Here is a 25,379-nt window from a genome sequence, read left to right as displayed (position 1 = left end):
AAATTGTCTCCAAAAAAAATTATGCTCATATGGAAACAAAAATATTTCTAAATGGACTTTAGTTGCCACCCTGGAGTCTTTTGTAAGCAGTTGACAACTGTCCAGCCATTTTTATTAAAGAATTCAATATTTTAAACACATGTATTCATGTAACTTTTGTCAATGAAATTTGAGACTCATCAGAGACATTTTTGACATCCTGAGTCTCTGTTGACTCATTCTCTAGCAACAATAAATGGTAACGTAACAAAATAACATGACTATTCCCACTTATGTTTTTGACAGGACTATTATGTTGTTATTTTGTGTCCTACTGAGATGGATGCTCAGGTCCGAAGGGTGTTACAAATCCCAATGTGGTCCCAAAGAGTTATCTATCTACAAGGCTCAGCACTAAAAGATCAAGACCTGTTGAGAGCTAAGTAGGCAAATAATGACCAATATTGGTTTTTACTTTTGTTTTACTCATACTGTTTGATAAATAAGTTTGACAAACAACAGCAGCTGTGGTAGAAGGAATGCGTGTGTATTGAGAAAGCAAGGCTCTTTGATATAATTTGTTTTTCTTAATATCTGAAATTTTTCAAACAAGGAACAAATATTTGTAAGCTCTTTCATTTTACCAAATCTTTCTTCACTGTCTTTGCTGGCTCAATTTTTAAAGGTATTGAAACAGTGTGCCTATGATTTCTTCTGAAAAAGCAGCACAGAAAATTTCAAAGCTGCCAGTAATGCTAGAATTCATTTCTGTTCCTTGAGCAAAGATTGTAAATGTGATGGTAGTTCTCCTGACCAACTGAAGGGGAAAAAAGTAAACAAAAATAATTATCTGCCTTTGAACCCATTGCACAGGTTTGTGTTCTTCCTAAGTTCAGCCTGGTTGTATAAGCAACGACTCTACTATACCTCCATATACTTCTTTCAGGGCCTTCCTCTTACCATGTACTTCCACCACTTCTAAAAAATCCTCTCTGCCAGTTAATAGTGAATAACATTAATGAAAAAACATCAGTGAAACACAGTTCTGCAAACCCCGCCCCCAGCCTTATTGCTCAATCACTTGAAGGTGTGAAGGAATTCACAGTGGAATTCATGTAGGAGGATTGTGTCTTTAAACCTCTCCAAAGAAAGAGAAAAGTGTTTCTTAGCAGATAACTGATTTAACTTATCTGCATTGCTCTGTATAAGAACTTAGTCAGCAACTAATATAGATATCTAAAATTAAGCCAATACCTGTCTGAGTATTTGTGTCATTCAGCCTTCTTTACCCCAGAAGAGTTATTTCTAAGAATCTAATCTGTGAGAAGTCTAGTGAGCAGTGTTATCTTCTCAGATTTCTGCCACTGAAAAAAACAACTACTTCTATATTTTTTTAAAATTTGAAAGTACCATAAAGCTTTTTTCAGGATTAGGAATTTTCTTTTAGAGAGAGGTTCCTTTTTTTGCTTTCTTGTTGATTTCAAGAAGGAACTCATGTGGAGATTTAGCTGACATTTGTTCTACAGATCAGGAGAAGAAAAACTAGGCTGTTCCCTAAAGATAATCTTGAATTTTACTTATAATATCCTGGAGGTAGTCAGCTGTGGAACTGTGCTTTTTCCTGCAGAACGTGTAATTGAATGTACCTGTCATAGAATAATTTTCAACCTCTCCTGAGGGAAGAAGCATAGTTGGAATTTAATAGAACATTTAATGTGAAATATAACCCAGTACCTAAGACGTTTGCTGTATTTCTTTTTAATGAGAACATAACGTACTGAGAAGATAACAAGGCAAATGGTAAACTTCTTTTAATAAATAATGGTTACCACCACCAACAAAAAAATAAAATCAAGAAGTGTCTCATTATCAAAATTTATACATATAAGTTAAATGCAATGTCAAAATAACATGATAAAGGTTGCACCAAAAAGTAAAGGAATACCAAAAGTTGGCTGACTGCATAAGTAGTAAATAGTCAGTTAATGACACACTGTAATTTTTTTTTTTTTATATACCCTAGTACACAATTTGACTTTACAAAAGTGATATTCATTCTTGCTTCCTACCTTTGAGAGCTTCACTGTACAAATTTTTGGTGTTCTCTGAACAGTGTTCATGTGCCCAGCTTTAACAAAAAAAACAGCACTAATTCTGTCATGAGGTGTCACACTGATACTTATATTGTTCATCAGCATGACTAGAAACTTTATGGCTACTTCAGCATTTGAAACAACACAGTAATGATTAAAACAGCTCTCATTCTCCATGTAGACTAGCACTAGAAAGTGAGTAACACTACCATGCTTGATTTTTTTCCCCTACAATTTTCTCCCATGTTCTGTCATCATTTCAAATACTTTTTCTCTCTCCTTCCACTTTCTTTAGTGAACCATCACAAATCTTAATCCTCTTCACGTCCACTCTTTTTCTTTACTTTATACTTTTTCCTTTCACAAATTTCTCTTCGATATATAAAGTCCCTTTAATTTCTGCCATCCTCAAGCAGTGGAACTATTGGGTTTTTTGGTCTTAGATTCAGTTTTCTGGCACATAAAAATAGTGTAATTGACAAAGGTTTTTCAGTTTTTAGGACATTAATAGCACTTCTCTCATAAGGATACTCTGGGTTCTAATAAATGTTTTTAACATAGATGCTATTAGTGTTTCTGTTGCCCAAATTAATGACATTCATAGATGTTAATCTCAGGTTATTATTCTATCCTTGTCATCTGTGGCTGAAGTGATTCAAGAAGTTAAAAAAACATTGGGGAAAAAGGTGAATACATTCACATGAGGTTTCATTTCCTTACGAAATCATCTATCTACACTGTCAATCCCAGTTACCTCATCAACTCTCATGAAAATCTCATCTAATTTCACTGAATTTTGTTTCCTACAACTTTGTTAAAGACCTTATCTTCCCAATTCTGCTCCCATGCTTAGCTGAAACTACTCATACAGCTCCCATGATTTCTTCCTAATCAGTGCTCAGAAGTGGCCTCCTGTCCTCAACTTCTCCACATCAGCTGCATTTGACATTACTATCTTGGATATATTGATTTGCCTTTGTTACAATGATTTTTCCATTTCGAGTACCTTAATCTTTTGAGGCTTCCCCTGTTCCCCTACTGCTAGGTGCCTATGGAGAATCTACAATGACCTGACTTTATCCCCTTTTTTTTATACTTCCTCTGAATGATCTCACACAAAACACACAAATTTAATCACGATTTCTGTAGTCAAAAACTAAAAGGTTGGCCAACCTATCTGACATCTCATTATGGATATCTATTCATCAACTTTAGTTTAGTTGCAGACAGTTATAAATAGATCTTAATTTTTGCTACCAAAATAAAACCGGTATTCTACTGTGGATCATAAGCTTGGAATCATATTGTAAGGCATCCTATGTAGACTGAGCCTGCATCTTGCCAGTATTTGCTCACACAAGCTCTCCTTTTTGCCCCACTTAAAACTATATTTATGTCATCTCAACTCCCTGAACCCTTGTTTCAGAACACTCTTGAAATATTACTTATGGAGTACATCACTTTGCCTCATTGCAGTCCTTCCCTGGCTTACCCTTCTTTATTGCGTCTAGGAGTGACCCCTTATGCTCACTTAGCCTGCAACTCCCAGTTATTACTGAGAAGTAAACTTCTGATAAGTCTATAATGCTATTCTCTTTCACACATACAAAAGATTAACATGCAAGTCCCAATGTGATTTCACCCATGCTGTCCCTTCAATCTAGGATGAATTTCTCAGAAACATTTGTAAAGTAATCCCAGTATTCTCCGTTGCATCCTCTCTTCAGTCAGTTCTCTGCTCTGATACCTTGTGAGTCCACTTTCTACCATGCTAATTTTTATATTCGAGTGTTGTCACACCATTTCTTCCTGTTTCCCATGTTTGCATACACTTCCGTTGTCCTTTGTCATGTCACTTAGAGTTTATATGGCAAGGACTGTGTTTTTGTTTTGCGTTTGTACAGTACCTAAAAGAATGGGCTCTCAGTCTAAGCTTGGGGTCCCAATGGCCTAAACTATTGCTAACAACCACCAATTCCATTTTCTAGCAGCAGAGAAACCAAAGATTTAGGAATCTCAGGTCCCATTCCAGACTCCAGAATGGAGCTGCTGTAATGAGTAGTGAATTGCCTGTTCATTTTCCCCAGCTTCTGTCTCACTTTTCCCCTTACCAGGAAACCCTTTCTGATGATCCTGTTTCTCTTTGCCCGGAAAGTCCTGTTTTCCCAAGGATGTCAACCAAGTCCCTATTTCTTTACTTCCATGTACCAGTAAGTGAAGTAGGATTCAATGGAGAAGGTTTTCAAGATCTGAGGCAAGAGAGGAAAAGCAAACTTTGATGAAACCTTCAGTAAGACAGTTTTTCTCTGCACTTCCACCACCACTCTTTATTACATGAGCAGTTGTACCCGCTAGAGAACAATTAGGCATTGAAAGTTCTCAAAGAGACCATGAACTGAAAATAGTTAATTCATTTAAAACATACATACACAGAAATATTTGTTATTTATCCCTAATGCATTATGCTACTACACCTACCCATCTTTCTGCTATCACTAGGCAAGACAAGTCTATATTAAGTTATCTGCCACCTCTCATTCATTCTTATGAATAACAGCTTGCACATATAATAGCCTTACACGCTATGCAGACTGGTGCTATTTATTCACCTTTTATAGTCATGGCTGTTAACTATTTATTTTGCAAATTGAGTGTGAGGCCACCCTGCTTTTCTTACTTTGGCACAGCTTCTACTGGCACCAGGGAAAGAAAGTTTACCAGAACCTAGTCAAGAAGTACTGGTACACCATGAGTTAGTGCACAAGGTGACTGCTGCTGACATTCAGATAATGCATGAGAACAGATAGGCTAAAGTTTCTCTGTATTCTGTTTCTATAAGCATACAAGACTATAAACTGTGAAACACAAGTCCATGTAAGTATTTCGTTGGTATGTAATGGGCTTGTTTCCCCTCTTCTAGAATGGATGATGCCGAAGCTTGTTTCATTCTGAGTAGCCGCTGTGAGGTGGACCGGACAGCAGCTGTAAGTTTTGAAGAAATAGCCAGGAATGAATGTGCATGCTGTTTATACTGTTACTGCCCTTATTCCCTTTCAGGGACTGAGACTTCTGTGAACAGATTAAAATTAGCTGATTTACAGAGATTTTGCATATGGGATGAACTTCTTGTCTCAGTTAAGATAATGAAAAAGTTTCTGTTGGATTCATTAAGGCCAGGATTTCACAACTTCATGAAACATGATCTAATGGCTCATTTCACATAACATATCTATTTCTGTTTTTTCATAAAATAAATTACATGACCTACCTACCAAAGAAGTTAGTATTTTACAGCACATTTTAGTTATACATTGAACTTTAAAAAAAGAAGTAAGAATTTATACATTCTTACAGGAGTTTAAAAAATTTTTTAAAAGTACTGTAAGAACACAGTACTTCCAAAAAAAAATTTTCATGATGAATAAAGTAAATTTTTCTGAGTTCTCTCCTTTTTTGTGGAACAATGGCGAATACCATATGAGCACAATCATGGTACCTTATAGATATATTGATACTTGGTCATTAATCACTCCAAAGGTAGTACTCTGTCAAAAATTTTTTTTCAGATTACCTGGATTAATATCAGTGTTTGCTTTAGATATCCAATTCAAATAATTATATTTATTAAATCAGAAAACAGATATATATCAGCTGACTGGTATTTCCACTCAGAAGTATTGAAGTATTGAAAGTTTACTACTAACAAAGTAAAGATTGAATTCAACTTTATAAATTAATTTGTGACTAATACCAAGTAATAAATATATCTGAGAGTATTTGACCATTTTTCATACTGGCCAATTTTCAATGTGAAAAATGGCAAGATTTTTTAAATAAGTTACTATGGTTTTGCACATGCTGCTACTTATTTGCAGTCAGGTAAGTTACTGTCCACAAAGGAAGACTGCTAATACAAGCCTCTAACTTAGTGTATCTGTGATAAAAGAATAAAACTATTTTAATGTGAACTAGAACTCTTCAAACTAATGAAATTACCTACTGATTACAAATATACAGGAAAAAAGTTCACTGAGGAAGGATTTATGAACACAACTTTAAATTTTTCACCATGAGCTGCATGCTAAATTATTGCATACTTGTCTCTATTCAGTTTGATCTTGAACTCCAAAGAAAGATCAGAATAAGTCTGAATATTCACAAAGTTAAATTAAGATGCTTACAAATAGCCTAACAAGATCAAACTAGTGTTTATAATTTGTTAATTATGTTTTAAGCTGTCTCAATTAAAAACACTGTTTTGTTGCTACATTATAAGATATAGCAATTATTTTTCTAAATGTTAAAAACAGATACAGTAAGACATAGAAAATGAGGGCTTTGCATTATGTATATAGTAGTATGTTCTCTCTCACTTGCTACAATTACTTCATCTGCCACCAAAACTTAGTTGTTTCCATGCCTACACATATGGCTTATCAGAGAAGGAAGAACAAAAAAAGTACAAAATGCTGCAGCTAGCAAGAAAGGATTATTTCCTTGCTAGGCAAATGATCCGCAGAAGTAAATTTTATCAAAAATAACTTCATTTTTGGAGACTATCAGAATGCTGTAAAAAAAATGTTATTCAAAGCTAAAGACTCTGTGCTGGACCCATCCCTTGCAGAAAGCCACTGAACTCCGTGAGAAATAAATCTGTTCTCCTACTATAATATTCAAACTTACTGAACCAAGAGCTTTGAATTTGATTAATCAGCAATAGACTCCTGAAAACACAGTAGCGAAAGCCACTGAATTGGCAGAAAGTAATCCTGGAGTAGTCAAGTAAGGCAAGCACTCAGAAGGTACTGTTTGGAAGTGACAGAGGTGCTAGGGTATTTAAGGCCAAGAACAAACAACAGTTCTTGCAAATACCTGCGAAAATACCGGTAACTTCTGTGAGACTGAAAAATATCAAAGTGCCAAACTGCCTTGCCTAAATTAGCCATGAAGTTCAGAATAAATCAGCTACAATATTTCATTTCACAAAATCTACTTGACAGTTGTGAAATGGGTAGAAATGAGAAATCATGTACAAGCAGAGCATGTGATCACTTGGTAGGTTTATGCAGCTTTAAGGACAGCTGTACCAACACAGGATTCACTTAGAGGTAAGTTGTTCATCTCTGCTCATTGCCTCTCCAGAATTTATACGAAGAAAGGACAATTTTCAGCTCTGTTGAACTCTCCTACAGGGCAGACAGTGGAGTCTACATGGAGCTTCCATCCATTCTGGCCAGCACTGTCTAGTTTTGGTTTCAGAGACGTGGGCAGCTACAACTCTCTCCAGGCAGCCTTTCTGCCCTCAGGGACAGTGTAGCCCAGGAAATACCAAAATGGTACCTGACACATGTTAGGTACAGACTATGATCAGATCTCATTTATCATTGTATCTGGAGCACACAAACAGGCAAATCTTGCCAAAGACACAATCCTGTTACCTTCTCTGGGACAGAATGCCCTGTTGGGTGTCTGGCTGGCTAGTCATAATGGCACAGTATCTCAACTGTAGCAGTGATACTCTGAGGGTCAATGTCATCTGAAGTTTTTAAACAAGATGTCATGTCTCTCCATTTTTGTTGTTGCTCAGATTTCCTTTTCACAGGGAATGCAATTATTTATACTGCAAGTAGAAAACAGGACAACCGTTTACTTTTTTTTTTATTTTGTTTTATTTTACTGCCCTCTAGAGCTCTGAAACGAAATGGATTCAATTTCCTACACTGTTCCAGCTCTAGTCACTACTAAGAACTTCAGTAATGTAGTATGTAAGGTTACAGTTTGTCACTGGGCTGAAGGAAGTTCAGTTGTCATCCCAGTATCAATCTTTATAACTACAACTGTTTTTTCACCCTGCTGTGCTTAAGAAGCTGACAAACTGTTAGGAGTGCCTTGGATCCTCTCCTTCAACTGACAGCTGTCAAAATAAAAGTTAACAGATGCACTGAGGAAATTCCCAACCAGAACAGCTGTTGTTACTCATGGTTTTTCGAAGTCCATGAGCGTTTTTATCTCTTCAGCTACAGTTCTCAGCAGAGGATCTACTCATTTGCCGTGGATACCACTGGCTGTTCATTGCTTGCTATTTTGTTAGTTAGTAAGCTTTAGTGCCAAAGTCTGCTTCTGATCCATGGATCTCAGCTATAGCTCAGAAGAAAAGTACAACAGGTGACATGCAGTTACTTAATAAAAATTGTCAGTTGCTTCCTTTTTCACTTGGAGGAGTAGGAACTTCAACAATCAGACCAAGAATTTGTCAGCTTTCCAAAGTCGCCTACCAGAAACTTTCTCTTCTCTGGCAAGACTAAGCTCTGCCAAATTGTATTCTATCAAATGCTATTTTGACATCTCAGACCAAGATGTAAGCTGCTGATCAGCTATAACAAGCAGGACAGACATCTGTTTCACTTCTGGAGGATGCAACTTTTTAAAAGAGTTCAAATTGTACTTAAGTCTGGATGACAATTTTTTTTTTTTTTTTTAGTTGGTGAGTATAGAACAGTAGTCTGTGCCACACCATGAAGTTAGCCAGTGCCTTCAATGGGCTGCCTACATCAAAACTGGTCCACAAAACTAAGGTGCCTGAAAATGGTGCATCTGCTGTTTAAACCCAAGGAGGGGTGGGAAGAGAAGTCTCTTTTGAATTATGCTATATAAAAGACTACTTCTACTGCTGACAGCTTTGTTCTGATGCTTTCTGAAAATTCAGAGACTGTTGACTTCAAGCTTGCACCATTTTTTCCCCTTCTGTTAGTCAAATTGCGTAACACTACAATACTGGTAATCTAAGTTACACTGCCTTAATAGCATCACAATATGGATGCATTGCATAGGAAGATATAACTAATTTATCAAGTTGTGTGGGGCAAGAAAAAAATTAACAGAGCTATTTAAAAATATATATTAAATCAAGGTCTTGCTTTGAAGTCTGATGATTTAAATTCCTGTTACATCCACTTTAAAACTTACAGCTTTTGATACATGAACTTAAATATCACCTCTATATTAATCACTATCTATATCAGTAGTAATTTTTGATCACTGATTGCAATTCATTGCATGGAAAGCACACATGAGAGAATATATTTTCCCTCATCTTCCAAAGAAGCATGTATTTTATAATGTGAATAGAAGCATAATTTTGTTTCAGTTATCTCTGTTTATAGTATGTACATACATACCTCCTTTTTACTTGGGAGAAATGTGAACGTTTTTTAAAGTCACTGCAATATACTATAGAAATTGCTACATAAGTAAAACAGAGAGCCACCAATAGTATATGAAAAGACTGAATCTAAGAAATCACTTAAAGAGCCTACCTGTATTTTCATTTCTCTCCCCTGGAGTGCTTCTCCAGAGTGGAATTTGGGATAGTAACTGAGCGAAAAAAACCACTGAAACCCAAATAACCAGCTTTTGTACACAAACACATGTATATACCAAGTGAAAAGAGACAAAAAGAAACAATAATGCAAGGTTATTATATTAGCAGTACATATGCACTGAGTTGATCTTATGAAACTATATAAGGCATTTAAGTATATATGTTTTATGTATATTACATATTTGTAGACTGCTTCTTCAAAAAAGAGTTAGCAAATGGAAAGCAATACATATTTCACAGTGTTAAAACTGCAAATGTGCCAAATAATCAAGAGGTTTTAATTTTAAAGAGTCTTTCCCTTTCCTATACAATTATCTAAAAATATTTTATGTTGAGATTCATACTTTTAGCTGTACAACACTCACTTCTATGGGTCTAGGTTTGTTTGGTTTTTTTAATAAAATGGTGTCATTTCAATAATTTTAATAAGCATTCTTCATTCTTATTTTTAACAATTCTTGCACCTTGTGACAAAACCAGGCTTTTTAGACAAAATAATTTAAAAAAAAAATCAAAGAAAATATCTAACATTGTGAAGAAAAGAGGAAGAGTAAAGTTAGTTTGAAATGTACAACCAAAATTGTATTTACTGGTACAGTTTTGGTTTATTATGGTAAATTTAATCTTAGCTCATCTATGCAATACTCAAGAATGAAAAAAATAATTCACCTAAATTTCATTTAATATAAGCTATGCTTCTATGCATGTGGCATACAGGAAATAACCTTTTCTCACCACTTTTGCAAGCCAATGTGATCTGTGAATGATTGCTATGGAAAGGGAGGAAACTGGTAATGTCAAATCACGTGCAACGAAGACACACCATCACTGCAAGTGACTCTGAATGTGTTTCCCTGACACCTTTTGCATAAAAGCATTAGGTAACATCTTCAACAACACAGGTTTTTGAAACCTGTCCCAAATCCACTCACAGACCTCTTACTCCTCCTGTAGTATGTCTGTATGACTGCCATCTATCCCATTACCCAGCCATTTGCTACTTCTAAGGTGTGTTGGCATTTCACAGAATCATAGAATCACTTAGGTTGGAAAAGACCTTTAAGATCATCAAGTCCAACTGTTAACCTAACACTGCCAAGTCCACCGCCAAACCATGTCCCTCAGCACCTCATCCACGCATCTTTTAAATACCTCCAGGGATGGTGACTCAACCACCTCCCTAGGCAGCCTGTTCCAATGTCTGAACACTTTCAGTGAAGAAATTTTTCCTAATATCCAATCTAAACCTCCCCTGGCGCAACTTGAAGCCATTTCTTCTTGTCCTAAAGACAAAAACAGCAAAAAACCCTAAATACAAAAAAAACCCTAAGGAGGGTAAGTTGCCATATGCTATAGAAAAAGTGAAGAAAAAATGACTGCATACAAGGAAAGCTTACAGCAGGGTACATCCAAGTTCTGAAATCTCCTGAATGGGCACAGCAATCCTACATCTATGAAACTGTTACTAAGAAAAATGTGAAATAATGTATTTTACCATCCTCAAAAGGTCTTCCTCTTATGACTCCATTCTAGTATTTCTAGCAGAAAAAGTACTTGCTAACATCTCAATTGACGTTAAAATATTATGGTTTGAAAATGTCAGTTACACTCTCTTCCAGGCAGAGATTTTCCCTTGTGTTCATGAGTTTGAAAGCTTTTTGCTGATGCTGCAAACATAATGAATCATTCTTTATATTTTTTATCTTTTAATACCACCAATTTCATGACTAGGCAAGGCATTTCAACCCAAGTATTGCTTCCTACACACAACTTTCCAATATTCATTTTTAGTTCTGGAATAAATAAAAACTGATGGCTGATACACTGAAATTAGCCATAGTTCATGAAATTCAATATACGAATGTCTTATCATATACTTTACTTTTATGGGATAGCAGTATTCATCCTGTGGTTAACTCACTCTTGACATGTGGCAACAAGTACAAAACCCAACAGGCTGGGAAATCTCTTGGAATCCTTTGGTCAGTAGCTGGCTAAATTCTGACATCAGTTATGCAAATGTTTTAGTTGCACAAAAATGTAGATCCATTTTTAATTGAGCTGATATTTTTTAGAATTATGCAGAGTTTTAAACTCTTAATTCCCGATATCCTCATTTAATGTTATTTAAATTCTGAGTGTCTTCGGAAGGACATATCTAATACATTATTCTTGATTAATTACACAACTCGTCATTACCATCTAAGTTTTTACACAATTCTTCCACATCCAATACCACTCCTTCCAAATTATATGATCACCAACACTTGCGGAAAGATAGGAAAGGGACGAAATACCTTATTAGCAGAAGATTTCTGGAGACAAACCCTCTATTCTGCATTCCAACAAATAGAATATCCTGTACTAGGATCATAGGATAACGGAGATTGGAAGGAAACTTAGGAAGTCTCTAGTCTGGTAGGATTCAGTTATGAACACAGACCACGTTGCTCAGGGCTTTATGTAGATTCGTGTGGTAGTGTCCAAGGGTGGAGACAGCATAGCCTTTCTGCACAACCTGTTCCACTGCCTGACTGTCTTCATGGGGAAAAAGTTTCTCCTTATATCCTGCCGGAATCTCTCTATTCACAGAATCACTAAGGTTGGAGAAGACCTGTAAGATCATCAAGTCCAACCATCAACTAACACCACCATGCCCACTAAACCATGTCCCACAATGCCACATCCACACGTTCCTTGAACACCTCCAGTGAGGGTGACTCCACCACTTCCCTGGGCAGCTTATTCCAGTGTCTCACCACTCTCTCAGTAAAGAAATTTTTCCTAGTATCCAATCTAAACCACCCCTGGCGCAACTTGAGACCATTTCCTCTTGTCCTGTTGCTAGTCACTTGGGAGAAGAGACCAACACCCACCTCTCTGCAACCCCCTTTCAGGTAATTGTAGAGAGCGATGAGGTCTCCCCTCAGCCTCCTCTTCTCCAGACTGAACAACCCCAGTTCCCTCAGCCGCTCCTCATAAGACTTGTGCTCCAGACCCCTCACCAGCTTCGTCTTACATCTGTTGTCTCATCTTCCAACCATGCATCACTGTGCGGAGCCCGGCTCCATCTGCTGAACAACCATCCTGTAGACACTGAGAGCTGCTGTTAGGTCCCCCTAAAGCCATTTCTTCTGCAGGCTGAACAAGCTTCATTCCCTCAGCCTCTCTTCACAGGGCATCTGCTTCTGCCCCCGACCATTTTGGTGGCCCTCTACTGAACTCAGTCCAGCTTATGCATGTCTTCGCTGTGTTGAGGGCCTGCAAACTGGATGCAGTGTCTAGATTCAGCCTAATTTGTGCTGAGTAGAGGGGGATAATCACTGCACTCTATCTATTCACTGTGCTCCTGTTAAATCAGCCCAGGATGCTGTCAGCCTCCACTGCTGCCAGGGCACACTGCCAGCCCTTGCTCAGTTTGCTCTCTGCCAGGACACTCGGGTCTTTTCCAGCAGAGCTGCTGCCTAGCCAGTCACCCCCGGCCTGTGCCAGTGCAGGTGGTTCCTCACTCCCAGAGACAGGACTCTGCTTGTGCACTTGCTGAATTTCACGAGGTTCTTGTCAGCCCATTTCTCCATCTTATCTTGGTCCATCTGAATGACAGTCCTGCCCCTCAAGTGTTTTGACTGTTCCCTCCAGTTTGGTATTGTCTGCAAACCTGCTGAGTGTGCACTCTTTCACCTCCTCCAAGTCATGGATAAAGATGTTTAACAGAACATGTTCCAGTGCAGATCCCTGTGACACGCCGCTTGCCACAAGTCTCTGGGTAGAGTACCTGCTATTTACCACTGCCTTAAGACTCCAATCATCTAACCAGCATTCTACCCATATAGTTTTCCACTCGTGCAGTCTGTAAAGTCTGAACATGGAAATGAGAATACTGTCTGAGACACAACATTCCTGTGTCCAGAGGTGTAGCTTCCCAGATCATCCTTTTGTTTGAAGATGGATGAAACTATTAATTTTTCTGCTGTTGTCGGAGACCACCCCCAGTCTCCACAACCTTTCAAAGATAAGAATGCAACTGTACAAGGACATTGGCCTGCTGTCTTTGCATCCATCTGATCCTGTGGGCTCGGATGGGTTGAGTTCTCTGGAGCAATCCCTGTCTAAAAGCATCCACTGCTAGTGATTCCTTGAAGCCTGCCTCAAAGCAGAGGCCTGAGAGATCTTGCTGGTGAATACTGAGAGTACCTCAGCCTTGTCTGTGTCTGCAAAATTATTGGATTGTATGTGTATATATATTTATGTATTTAAATATATGTAATATACATAGTATTACTTATATAACATGCATGTAAACATCCACACCAGCTAGTGTTATATAGTCTTAAAAAGAGTTTTCTTCAATGGAGTCATTCTGGTAAGAGGTTCTTTTTCTAGTGTAACATGGTTATTTGTGTTTCATTGTCATCACCTCACACTCTTTATTCTAGGATCATCAAACCATTTTAAGAGCATGGGCAGTTAAAGACTTTGCTCCAAATTGTCCTTTGTATGTCCAAATACTGAAACCTGAGAATAAATTCCACATCAAGTTTGCAGGTAAGTGTAAGATTTCAGCCATTTAAAACACTTCTTAGTATTTGGCAGTTTGTTTCATAAACACACAAGCAGAGTGAGATTCCCTAGGCATACTTACTAGTTAGAAGCAGATTAAGAGTGCAGTATTGTAAAATAACATGGGCTGTATATATCCTATCAATAGTAAAATGTCATGTTTTACATTAAAGTCTTATTTATAAGCACTTTCCAGGATTATTAGTCTCTTATGTTACATAATATACAGAGTAGAAGTATTTGATATACAACACATTGTTATTCCTTAATTATAGATCCAGGTAGGTTTCCAGCTTGCTATATCCATGCCTTTAAATCATTTCTGTCTACTAAAACATACTGTTACTAAGGGGTATATGAGAAGATCTGCTCAGAAAAGGCCAAATTTTATCCAACAATTGGAAAAAAAAATCTTCCCATTGGACTGTTTTTTTTCTAAGTGGTATGAAAAACATTATTTTAATTACTTTCAAATATTTTGGAAAGAGACATATAATTTAATTCCATATCCAGTAAAATGCGTATCTTAGAAACTATGACATAAAATGCAAAATTACATTAAAAAATCCAAACAAATCCTCTCTTACATGAAGAGATTACCAGCTTTAATTTGACAAACTGTTTCTCTGCACTATGTAGGTAGGTCTCTCTCCCTTTGTCTATATATAAACACACACACACATATATATACATACAAACATGTATATGCTTATGTGCAAAAACATGCAGATACCTTTATAATGAACTAATTTTACCTATCTTTGGAAATATATCTCTATGAAGTAGAAGCAAAGCTTTCCTTTTCAACTGTAATTTTGAAAATTCAATTTTCTCGAAGGATACTCCAAGGAAGAAAAGATTGCTGATTCATGCAAAAAAAAAAAAAAAACCTATTGAAAAATATTAGTCTCCTCCATCATCCCAGAACGTGATGAAAAAGTAAATTCCAGTGCAGAACAATTCCAAAGCAACAGTTAAAGCTGTAATTTTAAAAGCTACTGAATTTACCGCTAGGTTGGAAAGAAAGCAAAAAGCATCAATAGCAGTTCTGAAGTTATAAAAGTGTAATCTCAAACTATGAGATGGCACAGCAGGGAATAATGCTCATGCTGTGATAAGAATTGTGGTGCTTTTTCATCTCCCCCTTAAAACCACACAGCACAAATATAATCTCTTCTCCCTAGCCATGGCCACTTTATCGGTAACTGTGTTAATTTGTTGTTCCTAATTGTATTTTTAAGAGAGTTTCATTATTCTTAATGGCTTGTCTCTGTAGGAGCTTATATATAACTAGACTTGCAAAACAGAGGTAATTTTTCACATCTGTTCTAAGCCTCAGATTGAGAATCTGGACCTTGTTTTTTTAAAAAAGCAAACAACAAGAAAAAAACAAAACCTCTTTTTGTAATAATCCCTTCAACTGAGCTTAGCCAATCTTGTATCTTACTGCCTTAATTTACTTTCGGTAGTTCTTCAGGGGCTTGAGGAGACCTTATATATTCTGTGCCTCATTAGCACCCTTTAATATTAATTATAGTAGTATTGTATTGTAAGTCTAAATATTTATATAGCACCTTACATCCCAGAAGAATTTCACATGGATCATAGGGATCGCTGCATCCATTTCCACACACTATCTCTGCCCAACAGTAAAAGCAGAAAATTACAAGCCTTCCTTCAAGATTAAATTAATCTTACTCATATAAAGCACAGGAAATTTTTAATGCAGTTTTAAATTCAGCAAGGTTACGAACATGGCATAAACATCACCGCTGGATGCTTACCTACTGCAAATGGTTAGGCCAGTGACAGAGTCATGAGAACAACATTTGTTTGCATACATTTTCCTAAAAGGACTCTGCTTTGGTTATTAATCTCATCTAAATCTTCTTTCTGAAATACATACCCATTGGATGCTGCAGACTACAGCCCTGTCCAGAGTGCTTATGAATAAAATTTGTCATAACCGTATGGAACATTTTTGTAAGTGCTTCTGCTATTATGATTCAGGACTGCTTTATTACTGCTTTAATGCAAAAGCTTCTTTTAAATTTGATATGCCTTTAAAAAATGACTCCTTTCTTCTGGAGGTTTCCCAAAACAATATTGTGCATTTTTATGAACCTGAAATATTCAGTAATAGGATTTCTTCTTTTTTTTTTTTCTTTACACACAAGTTTAGAGACTATAACTGTCAAAAAGAAATTTTCTGAATTTAAAAACAAAATACAACCAAAGAGTTCTGGAAAGTCCTCCTAACAAAAGTTTAACTTTTAACTACATTGAAAATTTACAAAACACTAAAAGTCCAGTTTCTCAGCAGCTTACATATAGACCAGGGTAGACCAGACTGCATGAAGCAGTCCTGAAATTTAGACCCTGACTGCATTTTCCCGTAGAATAGCATCCTGGAGATTTTCTGCCTTAGGCTTACAGAAACAGTATGCAGATCAAGTAATTGTTATAATTTATTCCCATCTGGTAGACAAGACTTTTACATTCTTCCGCTCTTTAATGAGAGTATGAGAACTTATTCTTGTCATCACAGCAAGAGAAAGGAGACACTTTGTACAGGGTAGTATGGCCTGTCAGAAATGCATGTTTCCTGGCTTTTCACCTGATGCCAGACACACTCCCTTGCATCCTGCGTTTTCTCTGTTATTTTTTACAGTGGAGTTCAACTACTTTATTTAAAATTGTAATTTACGCTTATATTAATCTAGAGGAAATACTTCTCTGTGCTTGAATACGATTCTTCAGTGGAATCTGAAAAGCACAGGGCGTAAGCGTTTGTCCCAGCAAACTCCTCTGCAAGTTCAAGGTGTGAACACTCTATACATATACAGTCACTCTAACACCACAGTTACCAGATGGGCAAGAAAGCAATGTATCACCATTGTTAACAGTCTTATGTCTTAAGCTGAAATGCTTTGATTACTCCTTAGTAATTTCCAATATACAAATGCCTTGACATGCCCAGTTTTTCTTTCAGTAATACTGCATTTTCCTTCACTGGCCGTTACATATGGTTTTCTTAATCTTCTGCTTTTCCTTCAAACACACAGGGCTACAAAAGGCCATGTACCCTTAATGCATGCATCTGGCCTTGCATTTCAGCACAAACATGAAACAAAGTGAAGATTGTCCACAGCAGAGCAATATATTTATGCAGTTCAGAGACTGGAGTAAATTGCATATTTTCTGAATTGAACTTAGAACTTTTATGTATTTGCTAGAAAAAAATTAATCGCCTTTACCTTGAATATTCAGAAATTATGTATAATCACAATTCCAGGAACTGGGGATACATTTTGACATCTCTATTGATTCAAAATGCACCAATGAATTAGCACAGATTGGTGAAGTCTGACATTAAACCTTCAGTAGCTTATTTGAAAGGAACATAGTCCAGATTCACCGAAATGGATATTGAATGCATCTGATGATTAATCTATCCAATTACAGAAAAAAATAGTCTAGAGATAATGGATGGGCATTTTTCTCTATCTGGTCTGGTAGTGATCATGTTAACTTATGAAATTGACAAAAATAAAGTTTCTCAGAATAATTGTGTTGGGTCTAGGACATTTTTACCACATGGGTGATGCTGAGGGCATCAGTATTTTGAGTATGTTTTATCCTCAACAACATTACAGAAATCATAACTCACCACACTACATTACTACATCTATTTGAGACAGACTTAGCAACAAATTTTCTGTCAAAATATATTTTCAACAGAAACTACGGTTTCTGGAAATTCTAAATGGAATATTTCATTAGTATGAATGCAATCAAAATACTTCTGTTGGTAAACTGATTTGACTTATTTTATATTCAAGATAAAATGCAGTTTCCTCTGCTGCTTCACTGCCACACTGAATGAGTAATTTGCTGATTCTAGTACCCTCTGTCACAGGACCTGACTGATGTCCCAGACCTGAGGAGTGGGAGAGCTGTCACCCAGCTTCCTCCCTACTCACTTTGTAAGAGAAAGCATCAGATAAAGTTCTGTATAACCCTCACCACAGCTCCACAATAAGAGTTCTGAACATAAATATAAAACACAGTTAACATTATAGGCAAGCTATAATCTGTCAAATAATTGGAGAAATGAGCAAGTTATTTTTGACCTGAAATGTGTCTAATACAAGAACTTAACCTCAGCCAAGAGGAGAAAGCCATAGTACCTCTCTTCATGTTCCAAATGGCTACAATATTTCTCATCACGGTAATTAGATCACTGAAGAATCTTTCACCTGGTGTTCTCAAATTAGTTCTGAGAATTCAAAAACTTCAAAACACTTCTGAAGTAGGTAGAGTATTATTTTCATATACCCATTTTACAGATGCATAAAAAGTCATGAAGGGCATAAATAGCTCACACAATGTCAAAGTCTACAGCAGGAGTGGAAATAGTCCTACAAGTCCCAGCTCCACGGCTCCTGATGTAAAAACACTTGACAACACAATGTGAATCTCTTACATATATGAGATTAAGACGACTATTACAGGACAATAATCTCTGTTTGCTGTGTGCTATAGTCTCTGTTAACACGATATTTTACATAGAATCCATCCAAAAAGTCTACATTAGAGAGTATAGAACATATGGAGGATTTATGTGTGAGATATACGTTGCATTTGCATTGTGCCACCCATGATTTATTCATTTTCGTTTATACATATTTAGGTCAGCATGTACAATTTGGTTCAAGTACAAGATCTGAAATAACATGATGAAATAATTTCATGGTATATTTTTTCTTTTTCCAATTTTCAAAATATTAGCGATAACATAACAACATTCTAAACAAAAAATAAGGGGAGGTTATTTGGCAAAATCCTATACAAATTCAAAAATATGGAGAATAATCATTCATTCAACATCAGGAAGTCAATATTCGCTTTCATAAACCTTTGCCATCTGACTAATGGTAATGGAATGCAGATATTCCATCCAAGCAGTAGACTATGCCTTACTCTCTCAAAATCTCTAGTTTAAAATTCAAATAGATTTATTAATGGCACATGGTCAACTAAAAGAACACATTTCTGTCTGAAATATTTTCTGCAGGAAATATTTAATTGCTATAACAGAAACATATTTAGGGGAGGAAAAATCTCCCTCTGTTCCATATTTGACAGTGTCTTTATATAACTAAATTCACTCCTTCCCTATGACATTTAAATAGGCCTTCATCTTCAGAAAATGAGAGACTGAATTTCTCCTTTCAGTAGTCAATGATTCTGTTACTGAAAAGCCTCTGGAAATTTCAAAAAAAGGAATACAGAAGGCATATAAAGTATGCCTCTGCTTTTGTTTTCAGTAAGTGGAATGCTTACAGCTATACTATAAATACAGTCTAGAAAGTAGCTTAGTTAGAGAGGTAAGGTGATTCGAAGGATTTCAGTGATACATTAGTGCAACCAGAAGTAGAGGTATGTAGACAGCTCAGATCTAGGCGGGAAGATTATTTGTTTACTTTTACTCAGCAATTTTCATATGGCTTATGTTTTGATCACAGCTGTACTACTTGTGTTATTCTTTCTCATCAGAAGCAAATTCTGCTCCCATTGAAAGTAACGTAGACTGAACCAAACACTAAATTCAGAAGAAAAAAAAAATTACTTAGCATGTAATAAATGCCTTCATGACCTTAGAAAACCTTTACGACTAAGTTCCTACACTGACAAGAAGTTTAATTAAGTTGTAAGTTTTGTGCTTATCCCTTCTTATATTTATCTTAATACTGTCAGAGGTATACATGAATGACATTAAAGAGTAATTTCTATTTCCTTTTCATGCCATCACCAGCACTGGAAAGCATTTAATTGTGATCTGAATTTTAAGCACTTGCCATCTAAGTTGAATAATAATTTATGCAACACTGAAAACATCTCCAGAGATTTGGCAGTTTTAAGTATAAGTCAATATAGACATCTAGATATAAGGCTTCTGTTGCTTTCTCTTCTGACTTCACCTCCCCTAAATTCCATTAAAAGACAGAAAAAGATAGGTATGTCTATGGTACTGTTCCATCACAGCAAGTACTAACGTGCAGACATACTTTCTTATAAGGACTTTCAAAAACAAAGCACAATTTTGTGATTAGAAAAGCCAGACAAGGACTGGGGTAAAAAGAATGCAAAGCTGTAAAAAAACTGGAGAAGAAATACTACCCCCCCTCCTGGCCTAGTTTGCAAGGAGGCAGCAGTTGTTAGCAGTTCCTGGGGGAGAGAGTCAAATCTACATCACATGCTAAAGAATCCCAGAGCCACTGCCGAATAACTGGTCTGCAAGCCAGTACAGCCTATCTCATTGAGCAGCACTCCTGCATTACAGTATCCTCGATATGCTATTTCCTGAACACAAAATTATATCTCTGTGCAATGCTTGATGTCTCTATACCAGTTTATGCAAAACTCCAGAAGGTGCAAAAGATACAAACTAAGCTATGGCTACATGGCTTACTCATACAACCAGTGCAGCAAGGTAGTGGAAGTGGGATTCACAGAGCCATTGCATCCCCTCCATGTGTAGCTGCAGGACAGAAGGTATGAACTGGATGCAAAATTAACTCTACTTATGCAAATCTGAGAGATAGCACAGATGGGGCAAATCATACACAGCTGCTCTCCAAGTTGAAGTGGAAGATGAAGATCTGGAAGCAAATTTTGATTGTCCCTATTGTCACTATTTTCCTAGACAAAGAAAGGAAGTGATAATTCTTTTCAATGGAAAGCATTTTTGTAAAATGATTTATATCTTCTTTTTTTTCTACAGATCATGTTGTGTGTGAAGAGGAATTCAAATATGCTATGTTAGCTCTAAATTGTATATGCCCAGCTACCTCTACATTAATCACACTGCTGGTTCATACATCTAGGGGACAGTAAGTATATACTACCATGAAAAAACCCAACCTTTAAAAAGTTATACCTGATATTCTTCGGAAAATAGCTTACCCTGAACTCCCAGACAACTACAGTTTTTAAAAAGAGATTGGAACTTTCTGCATAATAAAAGTGTCAAGATGTTTCACCCAAGATATTATAGTTTTGAAGAGAACTGCCCTTCCAATATTTAAAAATTTGTTGCATGCTGTTGTGCCACTTCCACAATAGAAAATACGAAAAATTTGTATTTCCAATTTAGTAGATTGAATCATGGATCTATCATACAAGTCTACTTAAGAACACCAACAACACCCAAGAATACCTATTTTAATATGTTAATTTGAAGGTCTATTTTTGTACACATATAAAAATTCCTATTCATTGAGCTCAAAAAATGTTTTTCTGAGAACATGTAAAATATTATTTGCTATTCAGTGCCTGTACGTTAAGAAGCAAGCAAACATACGTGTGAAGAGATGGTTTTTAACATAATAGCCACACTGCCGGAAGAGGTACAGATTTGCAGAATGTCTCTACAGACTGCATAGTCACAGTAGAACCTCTCTATATTTACGAAATAATTTTACCACATCTAGTATGTCTCTGTTATGCTATATTCTTGGAATAATAAGGTATTCTTATTAAAATGTTGTGGGCAGAGAGTGGCATTAAAGAGTAAATCTCCAAATGTATCTGTAGAATACCTGCATAAAGACTGCAGAAGAATACATTTGAGAGTCTAGTAAAAATGCATACTTTTTTCAAGTAACCATGAACCCAGTAATATCTTGATATTTACAAGCAGAGATATTGAACCTTCTATATGGCATCTGTAGTATTCCCCTGTGCCCAGGGTGGGGAAAACTGAAGTTATTGCTAGAACTTTTACTACCAAGAACAACAAAAGACAAGATTTTAATGGCACTGTCTGTGCTAGAATCTGCTAATAAGACGACAACAAAGTACTGTTTCCACACCTCCTCAGAATCATGGTGAAATACATTCTTCATCTGCCTAGCTTTCATTATCTGACATGCACAGAATACAGAGCCTTTTTTAGTTATTTCATGGTATATGTACATGAAAGAAGAGTAGTATTCTTAAGAGCTATCAGAGAATCTTCCATCAGCACAAAACCAGACCAAGCCTGTGTTTTCTGCTGTCCTTAAGAACTTTAGCATTTCATTTTTAACACAGGCATATTGATCATTTATACAGATTCCCAACTATGATGCAAAGTAACTACAGCAGAATGCAAAAGTACTTATTATGTCTTTTGCAAACAGAATTAATTGATGTGATTGGGGTTGTTAAAGTAACTGATTTCTAGTCTGGTCATTGTATACTAGGAGAAAAAAAAATTTTTTTTGCACAAATAGTTGTCAGCATTACTTTGAATCCTTACAGAAACATACAAGCTTGCTGTAAAAATATGGAAAGACTGAAAAAGTGAAAATGTCTAGTTGCCGTTCTTCTACTTTAGTCAGCACTCATCAGAGCATTTAATCGCAGATGGGCTCCAAAATACTGAAAACCAGCAAACTTTGGACATCTTAGAGCATGTGTGTTAATGCTGGACTAATTAGTTGAATAGATATGACTGTTCTTTAAAACCACGCTGTATCTGCGAAAGTTTAAAACAGACACATTAGAGGAAAAAACTTCAGAAGTATTTCAAACACAAAAAAATTAAGTATTTCTCTCCCAAAATATCACTTTCTAAGCTTTCAAATTTAATATTTTTGCTACTTCCCGTAATTTCATTTTTGCTAAAAATTTACATAATTCCCATATATAAAAAGGTACATAATTCTCAAACTGGTGAGGTTTTTCTTCCCCTTTTACTCCTTACAACTTTTTAAAATCCCTTGGAAATGCTAGAATATGTTCTCAAAAGTGTAATTGAACTGTGGTTTTAATTTTTCATTAAGTGTTGCATAAGTGCACAAATCTGTTCAATGTATGATAAAAGTCACCAAGTCAAGAATTCAAAATTAGGAAATGAGGACAAAATTATCTTTTTGCTAGACTGCTCTGACCCTATTAAAAAATCCTACTATGCTGTTGAAAACATTAAGTAATGATGTGCTTGAGCTTACTTTTTGCTTATAACTAGTGTTACGTAGCCCATGTTTAATCTGGAAGTTTTGTGTCCTTGAACATTTAGTTAAGATGATCTTTAACGACTAGAGATTTAACCATTGATTTTTAACAAGTATGCACTTCCTGAATATAATATTCTAAATTCAAAGGACAGTAATCACACGTAATTGAAAAAAAACATATAAAATATTTAAATATGTGAAAATAATTTCTCTTTCCTGAATTACCACTTCAAAGTCCCAATTTTATCAATCTTATACTCACTTTACTTTTTTATTCCTAATTTTTATGTGCAATATTGATTTAAACACTTGCTAACCAAAATAAACTCATAGCTACCTACAGGTATAAATCTGCTCTTTAGAAGTATTATACTTAAGTCAAGAAATTTATTTTCAAACTGTCTTATTGAGCATACACTAATGTTTTAGAGGAAAAATTCCTTTTAAATTTACATTCTTCATAAGCGTCTCCTGAGATTTGCACTAACTCTAGAGTGTTCGAACAATGTTGGTAAAACAAATGATTCTGCACTTCATTGTCTTCAGGGGGAAATCTGTTTTCAAAATAGGTATCAGTTTTGAACTTCATCTACATTGTATTGCAGACATAAAACTGCTTTGGATTTGACTAATTTATAAATCAGCATAATTGTTTTGGCTTTTCTAGATATTTTCTCATGTTGAACAATAGGTAAATTAACTGCTAATTGTTCAAACCGGTTAAATTACCTTTATGCATATGAAAGATGAAGTCAGATGTACATTTGAGTTTGGCTAAGTATAAGCAAAGAAATTAAGTGAAAACAGATTATTTAAACTACAAATTACACAAACTAGATGTAAATAATCCCATTGTCTTCTCAGCTGTTTATGGAATTCAAAACCCCAATCTGTAAGACACCAAAACTCTACCTCTAGAACTTTATTAGGTTTTGTATTATGATACAAAATATTGGAAGAAAATAGCCTTTCTGACTTGAACTTAATGTGATCTTTACAGAACAGCCCCATGGGAAGCTTTTAGACAACTAACTGGAACCAAGCAGACTTTAAACAGGTGAACATTTTATTTTAGGGGGAAAAGTGAAATATGGAAAAAGTTTCTTCTGTAATTACTTTTCTAGTTCTGCTTTTCTACACCTAGTGCACTGTTTGTTAATACTGTTACAATAAAAATGGTTTACTTATTTCCATCTAAATGTTTCTACGCTGAGGGTGGAGAAGAATGGTAAATTGAAAAAATACAGAAATTGTGTTAAGATATTGAAAATGTATAAATGAGCCCAAAGGAGCATATTCCAATATCTTGAGATCTTAACTCCAAGTGGCAAAACACAGAGCACATTTGTCAGTTTTATGTCCTATCTGCGCGCATATATATATATGTATATATGCAGCCATTATGTCCAGTAAAACTCATGCAGACAGAACCTTGTTTCCACATGAAACTTAATAAAGAAAGAAGTTCACAGAAGATCTAAGTCTGCAAGTTTTAGTGTTAGCTGAGGTTTGGCATTTTTCCACTAGCAGTCCATTTGGATAAAGAACGTTAGCTGCATATAGTAAACGAGGATATGCTTAATATGGTTAAAGTAATAATTTCTTTTCTTGTACTAAGGAACAGAAGGTATATACTTGTCATAGCATACAAGGCATAGTAACTAAAAATGTCCATAGGGTAAATGCTGAAGATAACCGATAAGCAAATGCAGAAAAAAAAAAAAAAATCTTTCTTCCAGATGAAGTAACCAAAGCCAAATGGGTCTTTCCTACATAAGTAATTTTTAATGATTCTTCACCTACTTCAAACAGGAACCAGACAATCTGCCATGGAGCATCTGAAGAGACTTTCATTACGAATAGAATGAGCATGCTGTTGGTTTCACCTGTCATCTTTCAATAGATCTATTTATTGTGGTGTGAATTTAAAGTAATTTAGCCATATCTCTCCTGTTATTAAAGTACATAATCTTACATGCCTATTACTTAGCAGAAAATGCTCTTTAATTCCTTAAAATAATCTCTGTACTTACAGTATTACCAAGCTTTGATCTCAACATTTCTTTCAGAGTAGCTTATGGGACCTTTTAAACAGACATTTGTAGTTTCTATTGCCATGAAATACTGTTCTGATTAATAAGAATTTTACATTAAGTTTTAAATTATTCTCTTTATCTGTACATGTTTTAGGGGGAGTCAGCAATCTCCAGAACAATGGCAGAAAATGTATGGCAGATGCTCTGGTAATGAAGTGTATCATATTAACCTGGAAGAAAGTACTTTTTTTGCTGAGTATGAGGGGAAAAGCTTCACATATGCTTCTTTCCATGCACATAAAAAGTATGTTTATTTTACTATCAA

At 35.8% G+C, this 25,379-nt stretch overlaps 1 protein-coding gene across 3 annotated transcripts in view; it reads left to right on the top strand.

Annotated features, from left to right (window-relative positions):
- KCNT2 (potassium sodium-activated channel subfamily T member 2) overlaps nucleotides 1–25,379 on the top strand; it is a 150,745-nt gene that overhangs the window by 84,676 nt on the left and 40,690 nt on the right. For 2 of the 3 annotated variants that reach the window (XM_059821879.1, XM_059821878.1), the window contains exons 11-15: nucleotides 286–422; nucleotides 4,993–5,056; nucleotides 13,890–13,998; nucleotides 20,801–20,909; nucleotides 25,209–25,358. In XM_059821879.1, the coding sequence (XP_059677862.1) occupies nucleotides 286–422; nucleotides 4,993–5,056; nucleotides 13,890–13,998; nucleotides 20,801–20,909; nucleotides 25,209–25,358 (569 nt within the window). The remainder of the gene's footprint in view (nucleotides 1–285; nucleotides 423–4,992; nucleotides 5,057–13,889; nucleotides 13,999–20,800; nucleotides 20,910–25,208; nucleotides 25,359–25,379) is intronic. The other variant, XM_059821880.1, reaches the window with a different exon arrangement.

The sequence above is a fragment of the Gavia stellata genome, chromosome 10, assembly GCF_030936135.1.
Source record: "Gavia stellata isolate bGavSte3 chromosome 10, bGavSte3.hap2, whole genome shotgun sequence".
Lineage (NCBI taxonomy): Eukaryota > Metazoa > Chordata > Aves > Gaviiformes > Gaviidae > Gavia > Gavia stellata.
This window is presented reverse-complemented; position numbering and strand designations above follow the sequence as displayed.